The sequence below is a fragment of the Peromyscus eremicus genome, chromosome X (assembly GCF_949786415.1).
Source record: "Peromyscus eremicus chromosome X, PerEre_H2_v1, whole genome shotgun sequence".
Taxonomy (NCBI): Eukaryota; Metazoa; Chordata; class Mammalia; order Rodentia; family Cricetidae; genus Peromyscus; species Peromyscus eremicus.
Window position 1 is genome coordinate 56,161,216 of NC_081439.1, and position 22,071 is coordinate 56,183,286.

At 45.4% G+C, this 22,071-nt stretch overlaps 1 protein-coding gene, 1 non-coding gene and 1 pseudogene across 5 annotated transcripts in view; 2 read left to right on the forward strand and 1 right to left on the reverse strand.

Moving 5' to 3' along the window:
• Positions 1-5,096: 5,096 nt before the first annotated feature.
• LOC131900319 (U1 spliceosomal RNA) lies at positions 5,097-5,260 on the forward strand. Its single transcript, XR_009376217.1, has one exon. It is a non-coding gene; the product is annotated as a U1 spliceosomal RNA (small nuclear RNA).
• Positions 5,261-8,429: 3,169 nt separating this feature from the next.
• LOC131900043 (ATP synthase subunit ATP5MPL, mitochondrial-like) lies at positions 8,430-21,785 on the reverse strand (annotated as a pseudogene).
• Taf1 (TATA-box binding protein associated factor 1) overlaps positions 21,711-22,071 on the forward strand; it is a 75,451-nt gene continuing 75,090 nt past the window's right edge. For all 4 annotated transcript variants that reach the window (XM_059250300.1, XM_059250297.1, XM_059250298.1 and 1 more), the window contains exon 1: positions 21,711-21,906. In XM_059250300.1, coding sequence (XP_059106283.1) covers positions 21,787-21,906 — 120 coding nt within the window. In that variant the 5' untranslated portion in view covers positions 21,711-21,786. The remainder of the gene's footprint in view (positions 21,907-22,071) is intronic.

Sequence of the window (22,071 nt, forward strand, 5' to 3'; positions counted from 1 at the left end):
CCCCCCCCCCACTGCTGAAGACATTGCATACTTAGGACGCAGGCTTCGGATGATTAGAGCTGGCTCCCACCTAAAAGCCTCTTTCCTGCAGTTAGTTTCCATGGTGACAGAAAAATATTATGCAAGCTGCCAATGGAGGGAAGCAATTAAATAGTCCTCCCCGACTGTAACACCTACGAACCGTGACAGTCACCAGCATGGCAAGGTATTTGTAAAGGTGCAGGAAGCGGCATTCACATGTTGGAGAGAAACAACAGCTGGTTAATAGGCACACTCAACAGGAGGGAGATCAGGGCTGGAACTAGAAACCTAGCTCGTTTTGGGGGGCTAGTGAGGTCATGGGCCTTCGAAAAGAATCTACTACTGCCATTTTGCTAGACCAGCATAATTCTTACTACATCCTAAATCTTATGCTTATACCACAGAGAAGTGTAGCTATCACTCCACATCAAAAAAGCCTTGCTTTACAGCAAATGGAGACGATCACAGAAAAACCACAATTGGACACACTGCAGAGAGCAAGAGACCATGGGAAGCCCAGCCCTAACAGATGCATCTGCATCACAGCTCCTGCATCTATGGCTCAGGGAACAGCATGGAAGAGTGGACAGAAAGATTGTAAGAGCCAGAGTACCAGGAAATCCACTGTGAAACAGTCTCTCCTAGAAATGGCCACATGAAAAAGACCAGGACAGTGGCACTATTAGTGGACATGTTAACAGGGAAGGAGGGGATTTTTCACAGGTTCCTCCCCTAGACAAAGACCTACAGGCAGCTAATGACTGCTGGGAGGAGAGTGAGCCTCTCCCAGGGATGAGTCGCCTTATTGGCTGTCCAGTGCAGAGTGGGTCAGCCCTGAAATAATATATCCACAAACAACAAAAACAGACTAAGCAGGTTGTATTTAGATATTTGTACAGACACACACATTCATGTGTGTAGGTAACAATAAGAATCAAAAAGAGGCTATCAATTTGAGGGGGACGTGGAAGGGATTGAAGGGACCTTACCTGGCGGAACTGGAGGGAAGAAAGGGAGAGGGGAAGTGATGTAATTCTATTTCAATGGAAAACGTTTAAAGTGTAAATTCTTAGCTATATTTTATCTTTTTGTGTATGTAAGACAAGCTCTCTTATAACCCAGGTTGGCCTTGAACTCAAGATTCTCCTACCTCCACCTCCCAAGTGCTGGGATTACAAGGATGTGCCACCATGCCCTTAGTTTATGCACTGCTGAGGATGGAACTCATTCTTAGCCCTGCTGTTTGTCTGTTGTTTTTTGAGACAAGGTCTCAATACTTAAGTCAGGCTTGCTTCAAATAGGTGATCATGGGACTGGAGAGATGGCTCAGTGGGTAAGAGAGCTGACAGCTCTTCCAGAGGACCTGGGTTCAACTCTCAGCACCCACATGGCAGCTCACAACTGTCTCTAACTCCCAGATCTGACACCCTCACACAGACACACATGCAGGCAAAATACCAAGGCAAATAAAAATATATTAATAAAAAAATAGGTGATCATAATGAGCATAGTAAAAAATGCCTTTTAGATATGTAAAAATGGCTTAGTCAGGAGCCCCACTACACCCAAGGCTGCACCAGATAACCAGAACTCAGTGACATCACTCGCTCAAGATAACCAGACACAGTCCTAGACCCCATGATGCCCACTGGACAGTATTTAAGCAGAGACCAAGAGCAATGTTCTGCTCTGCACATCTGGAGAGACGCCACCTTGTTCTACCCTGCAGCTGGACAGTCTCCACCAGGATCCTGACCCTTGAATGAGAGGCGTGTGTTTGAGACCGGACCTGACCTTCAGCTAAGATGTCGCACAGGTGAGCAGTATTGGGGAGATAGGCTTAGGAGTGTGAACCTAGTGTGATGACCCTCAGCATAATAAAATATAACTTTTGTTATACTAACTACGTGTATCGACCTTCTTGCTCATGACAGTGATCCTCCTGCTTCCATTGCCAGAGTCTCGTGATCACAGGTGTGTTCTCCTAAACATGGTTTAATAATCTTTTATTAACAGTTATACAAAAGGGCCAGGAAAAAATTGCTCAGCTAAGGTCACTGTACTTGCCAACAAGCCCTCAGACTTGTGTTACATCCCTGGAACTCACATGGTGGAAGGAGAGAACTCACTCCCCTAAACTGTCCTGTGTCACATTCATGAGGTAAATGCTCCTATGACAGAGAGAGAGAGAGAGAGAGAGAGAGAGAGAGAGAGAGAGAGAGCACAGACACACACAAATAAATAAACAAATAAATAAATGTAAAAAAATATGCTCAATTTGCAACCAGGAGTATGACTCAGTTGTGACTACAAAGGCAATCTCACTGAGCTGAGTCCCTGAGGGGAACTTCCAGATACACTTACGTGTGGTACATCCCACATTTGAGTGAGGTGTGGGGCTGTTCAACAGAAATACAGCAATGTATTTTTGTGAATGAAAATTGGCACATTAGATGTATCTTTAGAAAAAGAATTGGTGAGCTGGAGAGATGGCTCAGAGGTTTAGAGCACTGGCTGCTCTTCCAGAGTTCCTGAGTTCAATTCCCAGCAGCTGCATGGCTGCTCACAACCATCTGTAATGAGACATGGCGCCCTCTTCTGGCCTGTAGGCATACACGCGGGCAGGATACTGTATGCATAATAAATAAACAAATAAATCTTTAAAAAAAAAGAATTGGTGAGCTGGAGAGATGGCTCAGATGTTAAGAGCACTGGCTGCTCTTCCAGAGTTCCTGAGTTCAAGTCCCAGCAGCTGCATGGCTGCTCACAACCGTCTGTAATGAGATCTGGTGCCCTCTTCTGGTGGGCAGGCATACAGGCAGAACACTGCATACATAATAAATAATCTTAAAAAAAGAAAAAGAGTTGGTCTCATGGTCTTTTTTCTCTTGAAAGCAAAGGGCCGGGAGTTGTCTCATGTATCCCAGGCTGGCTTGTGGTTTGCACTTGTTCTCAATTGAACACCTGCCTGCTCCTCCTCCTCCCTACCTTCTGAGTCCTGGAATCACTCAGACTGTCTTAATAGTTTTTAGTTGTTTTCAAAATTGTTACTATAGGTTATTTTTATAAACATCCTGATATTTGAAATTTTTTATTTCTATGTATTTATTTTTTAGTTTTTTTTTTTTTTTGAGATAGGGTCTCACTCTGTACAAGCTGGTCTTGAACTCGCAGAGATCTGTCTGCCTCTGTCTCCTGAGTCCCAGGATTAAAAGTGTGTGCCATCATGACCCAGATGAAATCTATTTTTTAAAAAATTATTTGAGACAGGGTCTCTCAGTGTAACAGTCTTGGCTGTCCTGGAACTCACTTTGTAGACTAGGCTAGCCTCGAACTCATAGAGATCCACCTGGCTCTGCCTCCCGAGTGCTGGGATTTAAGGCTTGCGCCACCACTGCCCGGCTCCAGATGAAATCTTTTTACATTAAAAAATATATATATTTATTTTTCCAGGTGGTGGTAGCAGATGCCTTTAATCCCAGCACTCAGGAGGCTAAGGCAGGTCGATCTCTGTAAGTTTGAGGCCAGCCTGGTCTACACAGCAAGTTCCAGGACAGCCAGGGCTACGTAGAGAGACTCTGTCTTGAAAGATCAAAAAAATATTTATTTTATATTTATGAGTGTTTTGCCTTCGTGTATGTCTGTGCGCCATGTGTGTTCCTGGTGCCTGCGGGGGTCAGAAGGCAATAACTCTCCTGGAACTGGAGTTAGAGCTGCTTGTGAGCCAAAATGTGGTGCTGGGGAATGAATCTGGGTCCTCTGAAGAGCAAAATAAACAAGTCCTTCCTAAACCAAGACTTTGGAGAGAGAAGAGAAAAAAACCTCCCTCTAATCACATAGTTTTCTTTCCAGGAAACAAGTTATATTACCAGCTTCCTGAAGATTGTATCAGCATACAGATACACGTGAGCACATGTTCATGATCTTTTTAAAAATTTTATTTATTTATTTGTTTGTTTGTTTGTTTGTTGTTGTTTTTGAGACAGGGTTTGTCTGTGTAGCCCTGGATACCCTGGAACTTGCTGTGTAGCCCAGGCTGGCCTCAAACTCAGAGACCCACCTGCCTCTGCCTCCAGAGTGCTAGGATTAAAGACGTGCACCACCACCGCCTGTATTTTTCTTTTGGTGGGGAGGGTACAGGGGATGTCGTGATCTATCTATATATTTTGTTTTGTTTTGTTTTGTTTTTGAGACAGGGTCTCTCTGTGTAGCCCTCAGTGTCCTAGAACTCATTATGTAGACTAGATTGGCCTCGAACTCAGAGATCTGCCTGCCTCTGCTTCCCAAGTGCCGTCATTACAATTTAGCTACCATTTAAGCTTATGATGGCTTCCTTTTTCCCATGATATTGGGAATTTGAGCCAGGACCTTGTGCGTGCTAGGCAAGAGTTCTGCCCTCAGCTACACCCCCAGGTATTCTGGTGATCTTAACCAATGCAGTGAGATGAGAAATCAAAATGAAAGGTAATATGAAATTCAGCACTTCCAGTTGAAAAATGAAAGGTAATATGAAGTTCAGCATTCCTAGTTGAGGTTGTAAAAGGGCCCCAGACCTTAGTAGGCCCCCAGACATTGGCACAACTGACTCCATGATAGAAGTGCCATTCAAGCTGTATAACTCAGCATAGACAGCACAGCCAGCAAAAACTAAAACAAAGGCCTAATCTATCAAGTCCATAGTTCTGGGAGTCTCTAAATGGACTAACCTCGCCTTTTTGGCTTCTGTGGTTCTGCTTCTGGCTAACTGTTCTTGTTAACTGAAGTACATCAACCCAGGACATGTATTTTGTACTTAAAAGCTCACCCTGAGGTAGGCTCACGGCTACACTGGGATCCTGAACACCCAGTGTAGTTGCCAGCTGGCTAATAAAGACTTTCTGTTGGCTTAAATCCATGTCCAAGCAGTCTTCTCTGGTGAATACCTCACAACAAGGTGGAAATCCAAACAACCAACTCCCCACTCATTAAACAAAGGAAGCTTTTATATGCAAAATGACCACTTAAAAATTATACCTGAATCATGAGGGCTAGAGAAATGGTCAGCTGTTAAGAGCATGTATAGAAAACAAGTTCTAATACTTACCTGGCAGGGGAGATACCATGATCACGAAGGTGGTTTTCCCAGGGCGAGGCTTATCCATTGCACTCTGGATGTGCTGACCCCTGCGATTTCCCCAAATGCGGGAAACTCGACTGCAAAATTTGTGGTAGTGGGGGACTGCGTTCGCGCTCTCTCCTGTTTTTTTTTTAAAAAAAGAAAACAAGTTCTATTCATAATAGTAACAAAAAATATAAAGTGATACAGGCGAGGAAACAAGGACAAAAACAGTAGACATGGTAACATGGACGGGGAAAGCCCAGGAGGCCTCAGCCCTGCACACCTGCAGGTAACTAAGGAATGCTGAGAGAGGAAGAAATCATCTTCCCCAGGGAAGAGCACTCCAACTGATTCTCCAGTATTAATGGTCAGCCCGGAGAACATACATAGAGTAACATTATAGAGACTGAGCAGGTTGTATTTAGGAATATATATGTATATACGATATAAATGTAACAACTAATGAAAGAAGAGGCCGAAGAGACCAAGGAGGAGAATATGGGAGGGTTTGGAGGGAGAGAAGGGAAGGGGGAAATTATTTCATCATATTGTAATCTCAAAAAAATAAAAGAAGCCGGGCGATGGTGGCGCACGCCTTAATCCCAGTACTTGGGAGGCAGAGGCAGGTGGATCTCTGGGAGTTCGAGGCCAGCCTGGGCTACCAAGTGAGTTCCAGAAAAAGGTGCAAAGCTACACAGAGAAACCCTGTCTCAAAAAACAAACAAACAAAAAATAAAAGAAATAATTTTAAGAAATATAGGCAGAGGCTGGAGAGATGACTCAGTGGTTAAGAGCACTGGTTGTTGTTCTTCTAGAGGTCCTGAGTTCAATTCCCAGGTATAATGAGATCTGGCGCCCTCTTCTGGCCTATGTACATAGTAAAATAAATCTTTGAAAAAAAGAGGAGGAAAAGAAAGAAAAAAAAAAGAATATAGGTAAAGAAAGAGTGATTACACAAGAGTGGATTAAAATGCAGGAAAAATATTAGACTTCAAGGTTAAAAACGTCTGCTAGTTTTATTTAAGAAAAAGAAATGCAAGTGTAGACTGACAGAAAATACCTAAACATATGTCTGTAACAAAGGCTTCGGATGGAGAACATGCAAAGAATTTTATGACAAACTCAGAAGGCAGCCCAACAGAAGGGCGAAGGGAAGTGGCTAGAGCATCACATGCTGTACTTCTCTCCACCTGACCGGCGGCACAACACTTGCTGCTTACGCAACAGAGTCAGATCCCATCTCAAAACAGATAGCTTTTAAAAGGGGGCTGGAAGCCAGGTAGTGAGGGCAAACAACTTGAATCCCAGCACTTGGGAGGCAGAAGAAGATGGATCTCTGTGAGTTCAAGGCCAACCTGGTCTACATAGTGAGACCCTGTCTAGGAAAAGATAAATAAAAAGAAACACACACACACACACACACACACACACACACACACACACACACACACACACTGGGAAGTGGGGAGCTGGAGAGATAGCTCAGTGGTTAAGAACACTGGCTGCTATCCCAGAGGATCCAGATTCAACTCCTAGCACCCACGTGGTGACTTTAAAAAGGCTGTAACTCCAGGTCCAGGGACTCTGATATCCTCTTATGGCCTCCAAGCCACTGAACGAATGTGCTGCATAGACATACTTGCAGGTAATACATCCATACTCATATGTAGTGGTATTTGCTCCGCCCATGACCTTGGGCCCAAAGGAGGTGGTGCTTCTTAAAAGGAGAGGGAGAAGGGTCACATGCCCTTTCTCCGTACCCTGCCTGCCAGGTGGATTGACTCCTGGTCCTATCAAAGGACTTCAGCTGTCCACTCTGTCCTGCATTTGTGAGTGTATTTCCTCAATTTACCTTAATAAATTTCCCTAATACTTCTTAAACAGCCTACCGTGGATTTATTGCTTTACTAATAAAATAATAAAATTAGATATTTTTAAACAAAACCAAAAAACGAAACAAACATTTTAAAAGGGAGCTGAGAATGGTGGTATGCACCTATAATTTCAGCATTTCGGAGGCAGAAAGAAGAGGATTACCACAAGTTCAAGGCCAGCCTGGTCTACACTTCCAGTTCTAGGCTCGCTAAAGGCAGCATGAGATCAACGACAAAAACCAGGACGATGCCAGGTTGCCAGGTGTAGTTGCTCAAGTCTGCGATCCAATCCAAGCACTCAGGATGTCGAGGCAGGAAGGTTAATGTGAGTTTGAGGGTAGCCTGAGCTATGTGGTGAGACCATCTCAAAAACAAAACAAAAATAAATGACCAAAAGCATAGAAAGGAGCACATCACAGAGGAACATACCAGAATAAAAGGAGAGAAAGTACTGATGTACATTGTAATATGCATCACTTTAAACTAGCCTCAAAAGATGACATATTCTTGTGAAACTATCCCTAGGAGATGTAAATTAACATCTGACTCTGCACATTATTTTAGCCAAAAGGCCCTAAGAGCCTACATCTGACTCTGCATTGGGATGGCACTACCAGCTTACAGGATGGTGTATGTAAGTACATCTTCAATAACAGAATCTATGAACCTGGAAATGTAACTTACTGGTAGAGTGCTTACCTAGCATTGCAAAGCCCAGGAAAAGTTTATTAGAAAGCTGCTTACAGAGGGAAGGACAAATGTGGACAGTTTCATTCTCCCAAAGTCGCCAACCCCCTAGCTCCAAAGCTCCTGTGGTTTACAGCTCTAAGGCTGCAGCAGCATTTAACAAACCTGAGTTTAGAGTGCCACCTAGTGTTACATTAGCAGAGGTGACTACAGGCTTGAACCAGACTCTGGGAACATTATCTTTTTGTCCTTATGGGGGACTTCTCTGGATTTAGCAGTTTTACCTAAGTCTGGCACATAGAATGGCTACCTGGTGGCTTGTTACAAGATGGAGTTACTTGCTAGGCAGCGGTGGTGCACACCTTTAATCCAGCATTCAGAAGGCAGAAGCAGGTTGATCTCTGAGTTCGAGGCCAGCCTGGTCTACAGAGCAAATTCCAGAACAGCCAGGACTACACAGAAAAACTCTGTCTTGAAAAACCAAACCAAACCAAACCAAACCAAACCAAAAGGCCACGATGGAGTTACTCTAGCTAGGACCAGAGCATTAGTCTCACTACATGTATGATCCAATTGAAGTGTTCAGGAAAGTCACTTTTTTTTTTTTTTGCTGTTCACATACATTTATTAATGCCACACTGTAAATGGTACTTAGGTAAGTGCACAGCGATGTTCCATGTTCTCATCTAACACAGCTTGCTTAAGTTTAGCCGACAGGATTCATCGCGAGTGGACTCGGAGCGGTTAAGTTAATGATGGCCGTGGGCAGGTACAGGACTGAAGCCTTTCAAAGCTTTACTTCTTTTATCAGCACTCCTGACTTTCTAGATCATGGTCATTAGCCCCATTCCTACCCAAATTTCCTGGTAAACCTGGGTATAGTAGGGTTTCATGGGGACCCAGACATTCTTAATAAGGCTTTGAAGAATCTCAGCAAGACCTAGGCCACAGGCCACAACAGAATCCACTAGACAGGGAAAGGTCACTGAGCACTGGAAAGCCACATTTATAGGAACCATAAATAGTTGCTGGCACCTGGAGGAAGGAACAAGGAGCAACTAAAAACAGTCAATTTTAGACAGCGATGAAAGCGTTCTAAGATCAGATTTTTAAAATTTTATTATATATATATATTTTGGTTTTTTTGAGACAGGGTTTCTCTGTGTAGCTTTGCGCCTTTCCTGGAGCTCACTCTGTAGCCCAGGCTAGCCTCGAACTTAGAGATCCACCTGGCTGTGCCTCCCAAGTGCTGGGATTAAAGGTGTGCCCCACCGCCACCCGGCTAAAATTTTATTTTTATTCTTATTTTATGTGTGGGTGTTTAGGCTGTGTGCGCCACTTGATGCCCGTTGCCCAGGGAGGTCAGAAGAGGGCGTTGTATCCTCTGGAACTGGAATTATGGACAGTTGCAAGCCACCATGAGGGTGCTGGGAGTGGAGCCCAGGTCTTCTGCAAGACCAATGAATGCTCTTAATTGCTGAGACATCTCTGCAGCCCCATAAACTTTACTGTTTTTGAGACAAAGTCTCTATGTAGCCCTGGCTGGCCTAGAGCTTGTTATAGACACCAGACTGGCTTCAAACTTGCACAGATCCACCTGCTTCTGCCTCTCTAGTACTGAGGTTAAAGGCATGCTCTACCACACTCAGATAAACTTCATTTTTTAAAATAATTTTATCTTTTTCTTAAAAATTTCATACATGAGGGCTGGAGAGATGGCTCAGTGGTTAAGAGCACTGACTGCTCTTCCAGAGGTCTTGAGTTCAATTCCCAGCAACCATATGGTGGCTCACAACCACCTGCAATTAGATCTGGTGCCCTCTTCTGGCCTGCAAAGACACATGCAGGCAGAACACTGTATACATAATAAATAAAATAAATCTTTAAAAAAAAATTTCATACATGAGCCATGCATCTAAATCACTTGGGCACCTTCCTCTTCCCCCTCCAACTCCCCCTGCAAATTCATGTTTTCTTCTTTATCTTTAGTGTTGTTTTACACACACACACACACACACACATACACACACACATCTTACCTACCAAGTTTATTTACTTTTATTTGTTTTGGGGGGCCGGGAGGTAGTTGAAACAGGGTCTCACTATGTAGCCTTGACTGGCCTGGAACTCACTGGGTGAACCAGGCAGGCCTTGATCTACCTGCTTCTGCCTTTACCTCCCAAGGGCTGCTACTAAAGTTGTGCACCAATTGTACAATAATTCTTGAAACTGGCTGTGTACCCTAAGAACGTTTAAGCAGTCAGTAAAATAACAAAGACTCGGAACTTGAGTAAGGAGAGGAGCTCAGTGGCAGAGTGCTCACCTGACATGTGTGTGAGAACCTGGGTTCCATTTCCAGTAACCCAGATAAACAAAGAGTTCCAGGGCCAGGTGTGGCGGTGCGTACCTGTACCTTTTTTTTTTTTTTTTTGGTTTTTCGAGACAGGGTTTCTCTGTGTAGCTTTGCGCCTTTCCTGGAACTCACTTGGTAGCCCAGGCTGGCCTTGAACTCACAGAGATCCGCCTGGCTCTGCCTCCCAGTGCTGGGATTAAAGGTGTGCGCCACCACCGCCCGGCTGCGTACCTGTACCTTTAACCCCAACACTCAGGAAGCAGGGGCAAGCAGATCTCTGGGTTCTAGCATAGAATTCCATGACAGAAATCCAGAGCACAAATGAAAAACAAAACAGATAGATCCACAATTGAGCCATGGATTTCTTGGAGACAGGGTCTTTCCCTGCAGCACAGGCTGACCTGGAACTTATGGCAATACTTCTGCCTCAGTTTCCTGAGTGCGAGCTATAGATTTCAATGCTCCTTTTAAAAAATGGATAGGACAGACAGGCACAAATTTAGCAAGGATACTGTAGAAATGATCACAGTGATCTGGTTGACTTTTATAGATTCTCCCATGTAACAGGCCCCTAAAGCCCAGATCTTAGCCCAACTGACCTCACGATGGAAGTGCCACATCACACTATAAAACTCACCACGCAGGGGTTGGGGATTTAGCTCAGTGGTAGAGCGCTTGCCTAGCAAGCGCAAGGCCCTGGGTTCGGTCCTCAACTGGGGGCAGGGGAGAACAACTCACCACACAGAAAGCACCACTTTCCAAAACTAAAACAAAGGCCTAATCCATCAATGTCCATAGTTCTGGGAAAGTCTCTTAATGTCTAACCTGGCTTTCTGGCATCTGTAGTTCTGCTTCTGGCTAACTTCTTCTTGTTAACTGAAGTATGTCAACCTGGGACATGGTTTTTGTGCTTAAAAGCTCACCCTGAGAAAGGCTCAGGGCTACACTGGGATCCCAAACACCAAGTGTAATTGCCGGCCAGCTAATAAAGACTTCCTATAGGCTTAAACCACGTGCAAGTAGTCTTCTCTGGTGGAACCCCCACAACATTTCTGGAGGTCCCACCCAGACCCCAGAGAACAGACCTCGAGACACGGGGGCTCTCAGAGCCCCTTGAGTGAGGAAGAGTGTGATGGTCAGAGGACTCTTAGGGGGTGTGCAACATGAGATGTTCCAGGTCCCCAGGGTTCCCTTTGATCAACTGCTGCCTAACGTTCCAGAGGGAGCTGACACCTCCACCCCAAAAGGAAACAGATTAGAAAGTCACCTGGTCTGTCACCTCCAGAGGGGAGTCTGGTTAAGGGGACTTCTGTTTGGACCCGTAGGAGAGGTGGGACATAGCTGCTGATCCAGTGTCTGGATCCATGGGAGGATCACTGGATCTCTGTCTGGTCAGGTGTGTGATTGTGTGGTGGCTGCCCCAGCTGTTCTCTCTCTCTCTCTCTCTCTCTCTCTCTCTCTCTCTCTCTCTCTCTCTCTCTCTTTCTGACAGCTTTGTTTCCTTGTATTGACCAGTGGCTTTCTCTGGTGTGAGACCCTCCCCCTACTCAGCTTCGGATCTGTGTCCCCTCCTGCTGGGGACTCAAATCCTTTTGGCTCTGCCAGGTCACCCAGAGAAACAAAATAAAACAAACAACACCCCACCCACCTGTCCCACTCTGGGAGCAGGAGCGCCTGCGCCTGCGTGTTTTGTTGCTTGACTCCTGCTCAGTCAGGGTTGGTCCCTGTGTGGAGGTGGAGGTGGGGAGGGGCCAGGCCTCTCATCCAGGGCCCCCGACGTCTAAGTGGAATGCACACAGGGAGGGGGAAATAGTCCCCCAGGTGAACATTCCCTCTGCTCCTGCCTGCTCTAAGCAGCCCCAGGGAAGGGGATAAGTTCCCCAGGGCTGAGCCTGAAGGAAAAGAGAAAGCTCCACTCCTTCCTTTTTCATGATTTATGTCACTTTCTCAACCAATGACCCGTAAAAGCCACCATTCTCTGAAAAAAAGTAGAAAAATCGCCCCTGGGCTGGGCTGGGCAGGGGGATCACTGCCAGACAACACATCCTGAACAGAACGAATTTTCCCTTCTGTGCAACACTGACCAAGGAGACTTTCAACAATTTCCCTAGGTACTGTGTAGAAGGATTAAAGACAGGTTCGTAGGAGCTGCAATAGTTACTTTAACTGAAATGATCTGGGCCCAAGCCAGGTACCTCAGCTTGGAGAGAACTGATTGATCTGACCCAGGCTCTCAGATGGGGAAAAGATGTCTACCAACATACACGGACCATGAGTCAGTGTCCTTTTACTACCGGCCATGTCCATGGTATGATCTATAGAGAAAGAGGGCTTCTCAGGAAAAAAGTCTTGGTTCTTCTAGAGGGTATCTGGTTTCCCCTATGAACTGCTGTCCTCCACTGCCAGGCTGCTGTCCTGGCCAAGACAAACAGCCCTAAGGCCAGTGGGGCTATTGATATTTTCGTGACATACCATGACCCAGTGCTGCCTGAGACTTCATGATACAACCGAGAAGAAACAGGGTATGCCAAAAGAAAGAATGGACAGCTCAAACCCACAGGTTGATGGAGGACACCAGAGGGAAAGATGATTCTTCCAGAAACAACTGGCAGGACTCTGGTAACTGGCCTTCACCAGCCTACTCATCTGGGGTCCACAAAACTTTCTCAGTTGCTCAGACCAAGGTATGTTATATCTAGATTCGAGAGCCTAGCATGGGATGTCTCAGCTAAATGCCAGGTTTGTGCTCAAGTAAATATAAAACAGAGAGCCCTTACCCAGGCAGGGGTCCAAATGAGAGACCAACAGGCCAACAAACTCTGGGAAAACTGACTTCACCAAGATCCAGCCTGTGGAGGAGGATAAAAATACCTGCTAGTTTTTATAGATACCTTTTGGTTGGGGACCAGAGTCCACTGGAGTCCAGCTCTGACCTATGGAAGGGTTCTTAGGTGGAGGAGAGAAGAATGAGGAAATATTAGGTAGAAAGATAGAAAGAGACAATAAGAAAGACAGAGACACAGGATAGCTTTGGGAGGGCTCTAGGTCAATACCCAGTTGCCCAGAGCTTTATTCAAAAGGGCTTTTTTGTTTTTGTTTTTGTTTTTCGAGACAGGGTTTCTCTGTGTAGCTTTGCACCTTTCCTGGATCTTGCTCTGTAGACCAGGCTGGCTTCGAACTCACAGAGGCTCTGCCTCCCAAGTGCTGGGATTAAAGGCGTGCGCTACCACTACCACCGCCCGGCTCAAAAAGGCTTTTTATGCCAAGGGGAGAGGCAAAAGACCTCCCCCTTGCAAGATCAAAGCACACCATAAGCCAAGTGCAGACCTTTCCAAACACCTGGTAAACACCCCACCCCCCGCCAAATCATCCCACTATGCAGCCCTGCTGGGTAAAGCAAGCTCAGATTCTCTGATCCTGAGTAAGGTCTCACTAGGAAGCCTCTGTGGGCCACCACAACCCCTCCTGCCAGACTTGTGCCAAGACCAACCCTCAGAGGCTCTTCAGATATACCACCAGCCCCTGCACCAGCTCTGAGGATACCAACCACCAACCGAGGCCACCAACTGGGTGAATACTGACAGGTTAACTTCACCCACATGCCCACTCATCAACTCTGTTATCTCCTAATTCATTGACACTTTCTACAGGCTGAATGGAGGCATTTCCACCTCCAGAGAAACAGCAGAGGCGACGGCTCCTGTCCTCCTGATTTGGCTGCCGTTCCCCCAAGCTCCTGGAACACCACTGCTGCAACCTGTCCACTCAGCTCCCTCAAGGAACAGACGCCTGAGGTCTCCACGATGATAGCTAACCGAACGCTTCTTCACTCACACCTCCTGCCAGTTCGCTGCACTCATTTCCCCCCACTTGCCATACTAAGCCTCTATCTACCTCTCAATGGATCTGCTTTTCCTCCAGTACAACCACCAAGAGGCAGTATGGTATAACTATGTTGAATAACTACTAGAAGATATGTTGAAAAGATCATCCTGGGGGCTGGAGAGGTAACTCAGTAGTTAAGAGTACTTGCTGCTCTTCAGAGGACCTGAATTTGGTTATTAGCATCCACACTAGGTGGCTCACAACCATCTGTGACTCCAGCTCCAGGGGAGCCAGCCTCAGCTACATACACAGTGAGTTCGAGACTAGCCTAGGAAACCTAGGAAAATCCTATCTTAAAAATTAAAAATATGGGATGGAGAGATGGCTCAGAGGTTAGGAGTGCTGCCTGCTTTTCCAGAGGTCCTGAGTTCAATTCCCAGCCACTACATGGTGGCTCACAACCATGTATAATGAGATCTGGTGCCCTCTTCTGGCCTGCAAGCATACCTGCATGCAGAACACTGTGTATGTGATAAATATTTTAAAAAATTAAAAATGTAAGCCAGGTAGTGGTGGCACACATCTTTAGTCCCAGAGGCAGAGGCAGGTGGATCTTGGAGTCTAAGTGAAGTAGTACCTTTTCCTTGGCTGCCAGCTCACAAATAACAATACAGAAACTTACTATGAAAGCTTGGCCTTTAGCTTAGGCTTGTCTCAACTAGCTCTTATAACTTACACTAACTCATTTATATTAATCTACGTTCTGTCACGTGGTGTTACCTCTCTTCCATTTTGCACTTCCTGTTTCCTCTCCTGGCATCCCTCAAGAGCCTAGATTCCTCCACCTCTTCCTCTCTCTCCGAGGAAATCCCACCTAAACCTCCTGCCTAGCTATTGACCTTTCAGCTTTTTATTACACCAATCACAGTGTACAGATATCCCACAACAGAGGCAGTTCCAGGATACAGAGTGAGTTCCAGGATATCCAGGGCTACACAGAGAAAGCCCGTCTTGAAAAAAAAATAATGATGAAAAAGAAGCAATACCCTCACCCCCCAAATTTTAAAATGTGATGGAAGGCCAGCCAGTGAGATGGAAAAATGTATAAAAGCACTTGCTGTCCAAGCCTGATGACCCCAGTTGCATTCCCAGAACCATGGCAGAAGGCGAGAACTGAGTCTTGAAAACTTTCCTCTGACCTCCACATGCATTGTGGCATGTTGAGTGCCTGCACTCACATCCACACATCATACATACATATACACACACACAAGTAAATGTTTAAAAAGTAATGGAAATCTGGAGCACTTGTCTAGCATATGCAAGGCCCTGGGTTCAATCCTCAATACTATAAATAAATCACACACATGCATGATGTGTGATCCTAATTAGTCTTATTAAATAAAAACACAGAGAGAGACTATATCTTGGTGCTTTGTTTTCCTATTTATTTATTTATTTATTTATTTATTTATTTATTTATTTATTTATTTATTTATTTATTTTTTGAGGCAGGGTTTCTCTGTGTAGTTTTGGTGCCTGTCCTGGATCTCACTCTGTAACCCAGGCTGGCCTCAAACTCACAGAGATCCACCTGGCTCTGCCTCCCGAGTTCTAGGATTAAAGGCGTGCGCAACCACTGCCTGGCTTTATTTTTTATAATTAGATTTTTTAGATAGTCTTATGCAGCCAAAATCAGTTTTGAACTCCTGATCCTCCTTCCTCTACCTCCTAAATTCTGAGACTAAGAGTGTCTACCAGCCGGGCGGTGGTGGCGCACGCCTTTAATCCCAGCACTCGGGAGGCAGAGCCAGGCGGATCTCTGTGAGTTCGAGGCCAGCCTGGGCTACCAAGTGAGTTCCAGGAAAGGCGCAAAGCTACACAGAGAAACCTTGTCTCGAAAAACCAAAAAAAAAAAGAGTGTCTACCACCACACCCTAGTATTTTTTTTAAATATTAGTATAGCAATACTATCCCATTGACTTTTCAACACTAAAATGCAGCATTTCAGTTACCTATGAAGGCTTAGGCAGACTTGCCTTGTAGGGTAGAGACCCAAAGACCACTCAGCTCAACCAAAGTCCAAATTGAATCTATATTCAGTGTTTCTCTGCCTGGAGAGAAACACTTTTCATAGAGCAGCCTCAAATGAATTTCACACAGAATTTTTTTTTTTTTTCGAGACAGGGTTTCTCTGTGTAGCTTTGCGCCTTTCCTGGGACTCACTTGGTAGCCCAGGCTGGCCTCGAACTCACAGAGATCTGCCTGGCTCTGCCTCCTGAGTGCTGGGATTAAAGGCGTGCGCCACCACCGCCCGGCAACACACAGAACATTTTTATTGGTGAAATTATTAAGGCCACTCCACGTAGTTAAAAGGGAGGTTTATTAGTGGCGTAACTTACAAATGAAGGGACAGGTAGGTTGCAGGGTCTGGGGAAGACGTAGCGCAGTCCAGCGGTGTTCTCTGGAGAACTCTGCTCAGTCTACCTCTAGCATCCAGGGTCCAGGAACCAAGAGAGGTGGCGCATCCAGATCTTGGGTCTTCAGGGTCCTCTCTTGGCCCCGCCTTGTAGGCGTGACAGTTACGGAAGCCTCAATGGGGGTTGGAACTTCCAGATCAAAGCTGGAATGGCTACCCACTACACTTTTTTTTGTTTTGTTTTGTTTTGTTTTTTCAAGACAGGGTTTCTCTGTGTAGCTTTGCGCCTCTCCTGGAACTCACTTGGTAGCCCAGGCTGGCCTCGAACTCACAGAGATCCGCTTGGCTCTGCCTCCCGAGTGCTGGGATTAAAGGCGTGCGCCACCACCGCCCGGCTACACTTTTTTTAATGTGTTTTTTTTTTAATTCTATGTGTTTTGCCATGGGAAGTTTTGGGTCCCCTGAAACTGGAGTTGCAAACAGTTGTGAGCTGCCATGTGGGTGCTGGGACTTGAACCTTGGTACTCTGGAAGAGCAGCCAGTGCTCCTAACACTGAGCCATCTCTCCAGCCCCTCACACAGAACTTTTAAAGGCAAAGAACACAGCAAAACTACATCCTGGTTTGCAGTTGCAGGAGAAAGTAAAGTAAGCGTGCAGTTTAACAGAAGCCAAAATCATGCACTTAGCCAGGGCACTTTGACCTTGAGTTTCTAGAACAAGGTTAGGTGCTTTCCCACGGGACTTTTCACAGTGTGAGTAGAAGGGTGGGGGTGGTCAGTTTCGGGTTAAACCAAAGATGGCTCCAGTTGAGACAAGACTGGGAACCTTTGCCCTGCCAAAGTTGTCTGGCCTAAAATTTTTGTTTGTTTGTTTGTTTCTTGAGACATGGTTTCTCTGTGTAACACGACAGCCCTAGCTGTCCTGGAACTAGCTCTGTAGAGGACCTGAGTCAGAGATCCAGCTGCTTCTGCCTCCCAAGTGCTGGGATTAAAGGCGTGCGCCACCACCTGGCTTGTGGCCTAAAATTTTTAACTACTGTTAAAATATTTAATTTAAAAGCTGGGCAGTGGTGGCATACACCTTTAATTCCAGAACTTGGGAGGCAGAGGCAGGTGGATCTTTTTGAGTTTGAGGCTGGACTGGTCTACAGAGTGAGTTCTAGGACAGCCAGGACTACACAAAGAAACCCTGTCTGGAAAAAACAAAAAGAAAAAAAAAATTAATGTCTCAGTAGAAAACAAATGAAGGATGCTAAACAGATGGTTGCCTCTGTAGGCACCAAGCATTCACACAGTGCTCATGTATAAATTTAGACAAAACACTTAAACACACATAAAATAAAAATAAGCAAACCTTTTTTTTCAAGACAGAGTTTCTCTGCATAGCCCTCGCTGTCTGGGAACTCACTTTGTATAATGGTATAATGGCTGGCTTCACACTCAGAGATCTGCCTGCTTCTGCCTTAGGAGTGCTAGGATTAAAGGCCTGTGCCACCATCACCAGCTAAAAACAAAATCGAGGGCATCAAGAATGTAGCTAAGTTGGTAGAGTGCTTTCCTAGCCTGCACAGAGCTCAGGGTTTGATCTGCAGTCCTGCATATACCTGACGTGTGGTGCATGCTCAACATCCTAGCACTCAGGAAATGGAGTGCGAGAATCAGAAGTTCAAGCATCCTCAGCTATATTAGAGTTTGTGACTAGCCTGAGTTATAGGAGACCCTATCTCAAAAACCAAAGCAAAATCAAAACCAAATCAAATAGGGAGCCAAGTGTGTCACTGTATATCTGTAATCCCAGCTACCTGGGGAGCTGAGATAGGACCCTGAGTTCCAGTCAGTGTGGGCAGCTTAGAGAGATCCTGTTTCAACACAAATTTTAAAAAAGGGTTGTAGCTCAGTGGGAGAGAATTTCCCTAGTATGTATAGGCTCTGTGTTCTATCCATAGCACTGCAAAAAATAAATAAGGGACTGGAGAAATGGCTCAGTGCTTAAAAGCACTGGCTACTCTTCTAGAGGACCCAGGTTACATTCCCAGCAAAATGGAGGGGGTCAAGAATGTCTCTTCCTGCCTTATATTCCTTTCTCTGCCCAGCCATATCACTTCCTGTCTCAACCTTCCTAGTGCTGGGATTAAAGGCATGTGACTCCCAAGTGCTGGGATTAAAGGTGTGTGCCACCACTGCCTGACCTCTATGTTTAATCTAGTGGCTGGCTCTGTCCTCTGATCATCAGGCAAGTTTTACTTGTTAGAGTACAAACAAAATATCACACCAAAACAATGAAAGTGTGACGATATATGGAATATTTACATAATGTCAAAGGATTACCCATAAGTGATTTATTAGATTATAAAGGAGATGTATTACTTCAACAGGGCATCTGGCCGTCACCCTACATAATCGATCAAATTAGCATTATCAATATTGGGACAATCTGATGCTCTGCCTTCCTTTTTTTTGGGGGGGGGTTTCGAGACAGGGTTTCTCTGTGTAGCTTTGCGCCTTTCCTGGAACTCACTTTTTAGACCAGGCTGGCCTCGAACTCACAGAGATCCGCCTGGCTCTGCCTCCCGAGTGCTGGGATTAAAGGCGTGTGCCACCACCGCCCGGCATACTCTGCCTTCTTAATGGCCAGTAAAATATGAAACCCAGATCAATTTGAAGAAACAATCAGGCATATTCAGAATAGCAAACATTTTTCAGTAAAACTTTACCAGGGCTGGCTAGATAGTTCATGGTTACGAATGAGTGGTTGCTGTTCTTCCAGAGGATCTGAATTCAGTTCTCAGTACTCATATCAGGTAGCTCACAACTATCTGTAACTCCAACAGGCAGTCAACAGCTCTGTCCTTCATGAACAACTGCACTCCAGTGCATGTACCCATACACAGACACATACACATAATATAAAAGAAAAAAATCTCATGGGGCAGTGGTGGTAACACACACCTTTAATGCCAGCATCTGGGAGGCAGAAGCAGGCAGATCTCTATGAATACGAGGCCAGCCTGGTCTACAAAGCAAATTCCAGGATAGCCAGGACTGTTACACAGAGAAACCTTGTCTCAAAAAACCAAAATAAATAAATAAATAGATAGATAGATAGATAAAACCTTTTAAAAATAAAGAAAACTTCTAGATAGATAAAACCTTTTAAAAAAATAAAGAAAACTTCCCTGTGTCTAGACTAAAGGGAAGTGATAAAATGTAATTGCAGGGCTGAACTTGGTGACAAAGACTGGTAAACTCAGTTACTTGGGAAGCTGGGGCAAGAGAATGGAAAGTTCAAGGCCAGGCCTATGAAGTGAGACTGTCTCAAAACAGAAATACAAACAAAACAAACAAGGAAAGATGCACAAAAAATGCAAAGTAGGAACCTTGAATAAATCCTAGATTTGGAAACATAGATGCTTCAATTCCAACAACTAGACACTTAAATTTTACCTGTATGTCAAATTCATTGATTTAATGTTGTTGTTGTTTTTCAAGACAGGGTTTCTCTGTAGCTTTGGAGCCTGTCCTGGAACTCACTTTGTAGACCAGGCTGGCCTCGAACTCACAGAGATCCTCCTAGCTCTGCCTCCCGAGTGCTGGGATTGAAGGCATGAGACATTAACTTTTTAAAGTCACAAGAGTGGTATGATAATTAACACACACACACACACACACACACACACACACACACACAGAGCAGGGCTATTTTTGGAGGCTGAGGTATGAACCACCATGGTGGGCTGAAAAAAAATGTCTACTTTTGTGTGTCTCGAATGTGCCACAGTAACAGTGGGTCCTGGGGATGGAACTCAGGTTAGGGTGGTGGCAGGTGTCTTTTACCCACTGAGGCATCTTGCTGGTTTAAGATGTCTATTTTTGGAAATAAAGAATAAATATGTAAAGTACTTAAATATTTTAATATTTTTTTTTCAACAGAGTCTCGCTGTGTAGCCTGGAACTTATGTATAATAGGCTGGTCTTGCCGGGCGGCCGTGGCGCACGCCTTTAATCCCAGCACTTGGGAGGCAGAGCCAGGCGGATCTCTGTGAGTTCGAGGCCAGCCTGGTCTCCAAAAGCGAGTTCTAGGAAAGGCGCAAAGCTACACAGAGAAACCCTGTCTCGAAAAAACAAACAAACAAACAAACAAACAAAAAATAGGCTGGTCTTGACTTCAGAGACACACCCACCTCAGCTACCTACACCCGGAAAAATAAAGTCATTTTTTTAAGTACTGGGAATTGAACCTAGGTCTTCGAACTCACGAATGCTGGCAAGTACACGGCCAGTGGGCTGTATCACCAGTCCTGTATACTTACTTTCTCTCCCTCTTTGTTTCTCTTCCCTCTCTCCCAGCTTTTAAATATTTAATTTGGTGCTGGAGCTCAAACCTAGGGTTTTGCCCACAAGCACTCTACTAAACAAACCACGGGGCTGGAGAGATGGCTCAGTGGTTAAGAGCACTTTCTGCTCTTCCAGATCGAACCTGGGTTCAATTCCCAGCACCAACACGGTAGCTCACAACTGTCTGTAGCTCCAAGATCTCACATGTTTATACAGACATACATGCAGGCAAAACACCAATGCACATAAAATCAGAATAAATAGCTTTTTATTTATTTTTATTTATTTATTTATTTTTTTGTGGTTTTTTCGAGACAGGGTTTCTCTGTAGCTTTGGAGTCTGTCCTGTACTAGCTCTGTAGACCAGGCTGGCCTCGAACTCACAGAGATCCACCTGGCTCTGCCTCCCGAGAGCTGGGATTAAGGTTTGCGCCACCACCGCCTGGCATAAATAGCTTTTTAAAAAACTATGAAAATGTTAGCGATTGTGAATCTTGAAGTTTCGGTTGCTTGTTTTACTAAGCTTCATTTTTTTTATTGTTGTTGTTTTATTTTTTTCAAACAGGATTTCTCCGTGTAGCCTTGGCTGTCCTGGAACTATGCAGAACGGGCCGGTCTCGAACTCCCAGAGATCCGTTTGCTTCTGCCTCCCGAGTGCTGGACTAAGCTTCACATTTTGCTATGGGGAAATGCCGATTAAAAATAAGTAAGTAGCATCCCTACCTCTGGCACAATTCATAGCAACGTTCCTTTGGGGACCGGCACAAACCGGAAAAACCGGTTCAAATCTTTACTTCCGTGCATTGTAGCCTGTGACCCGAGGTTTCTTTCTTATTGGAGGAAAAATCTGCCTCTCCTACCCTAGCAACCAGAAGGTTCCCGCGCAGTCGCTGGGCGGAACTGAACGTTTTCTTTGACCAACCACTTTCCATTTACCCAGCCTCCTGATCCTGGGTGGACCAATCAAAAACAGTTAGTGAAGTAGTATTCCGGAGTGTCGGTTCTTGAGCGACAGCCTGGTCTTTCCGGTTTTTCTTTCCAAGTTCCGGTAGAATCTGGTAGGGTCAGGGAGCACGAGTCATTACCGTGCGACTGACGTATTTGTTTCCGGCCGAAGGGGCCGGGCTGGGCTGTGGTGCTGTCCGCAAGCGGTGCGGGCAGACGTGCCGCCATCATGTCAGACACAGACAGCGATGAAGATTCCGCCGGAGGAGGCCCGTTTTCTTTAACCGGGTTCCTGTTCGGAAACATCAATGGAGCAGGGCAGCTGGAGGGCGAAAGCGTCTTGGATGATGTGAGGCATGGGCGTGGGCCTGAGGCGGAGGGTGGTGTGGCTAGGGAGGACGGGTGGAGTGGAGACTGTTTAGGAATCGGCGACAGAGGGTGTTATAGTCCATTGGGGGGCTCAGAGGAGCCCCTTCTCTTGGGTTTGAGGAAGAGTGGAGAGCGGGAGCGCGCG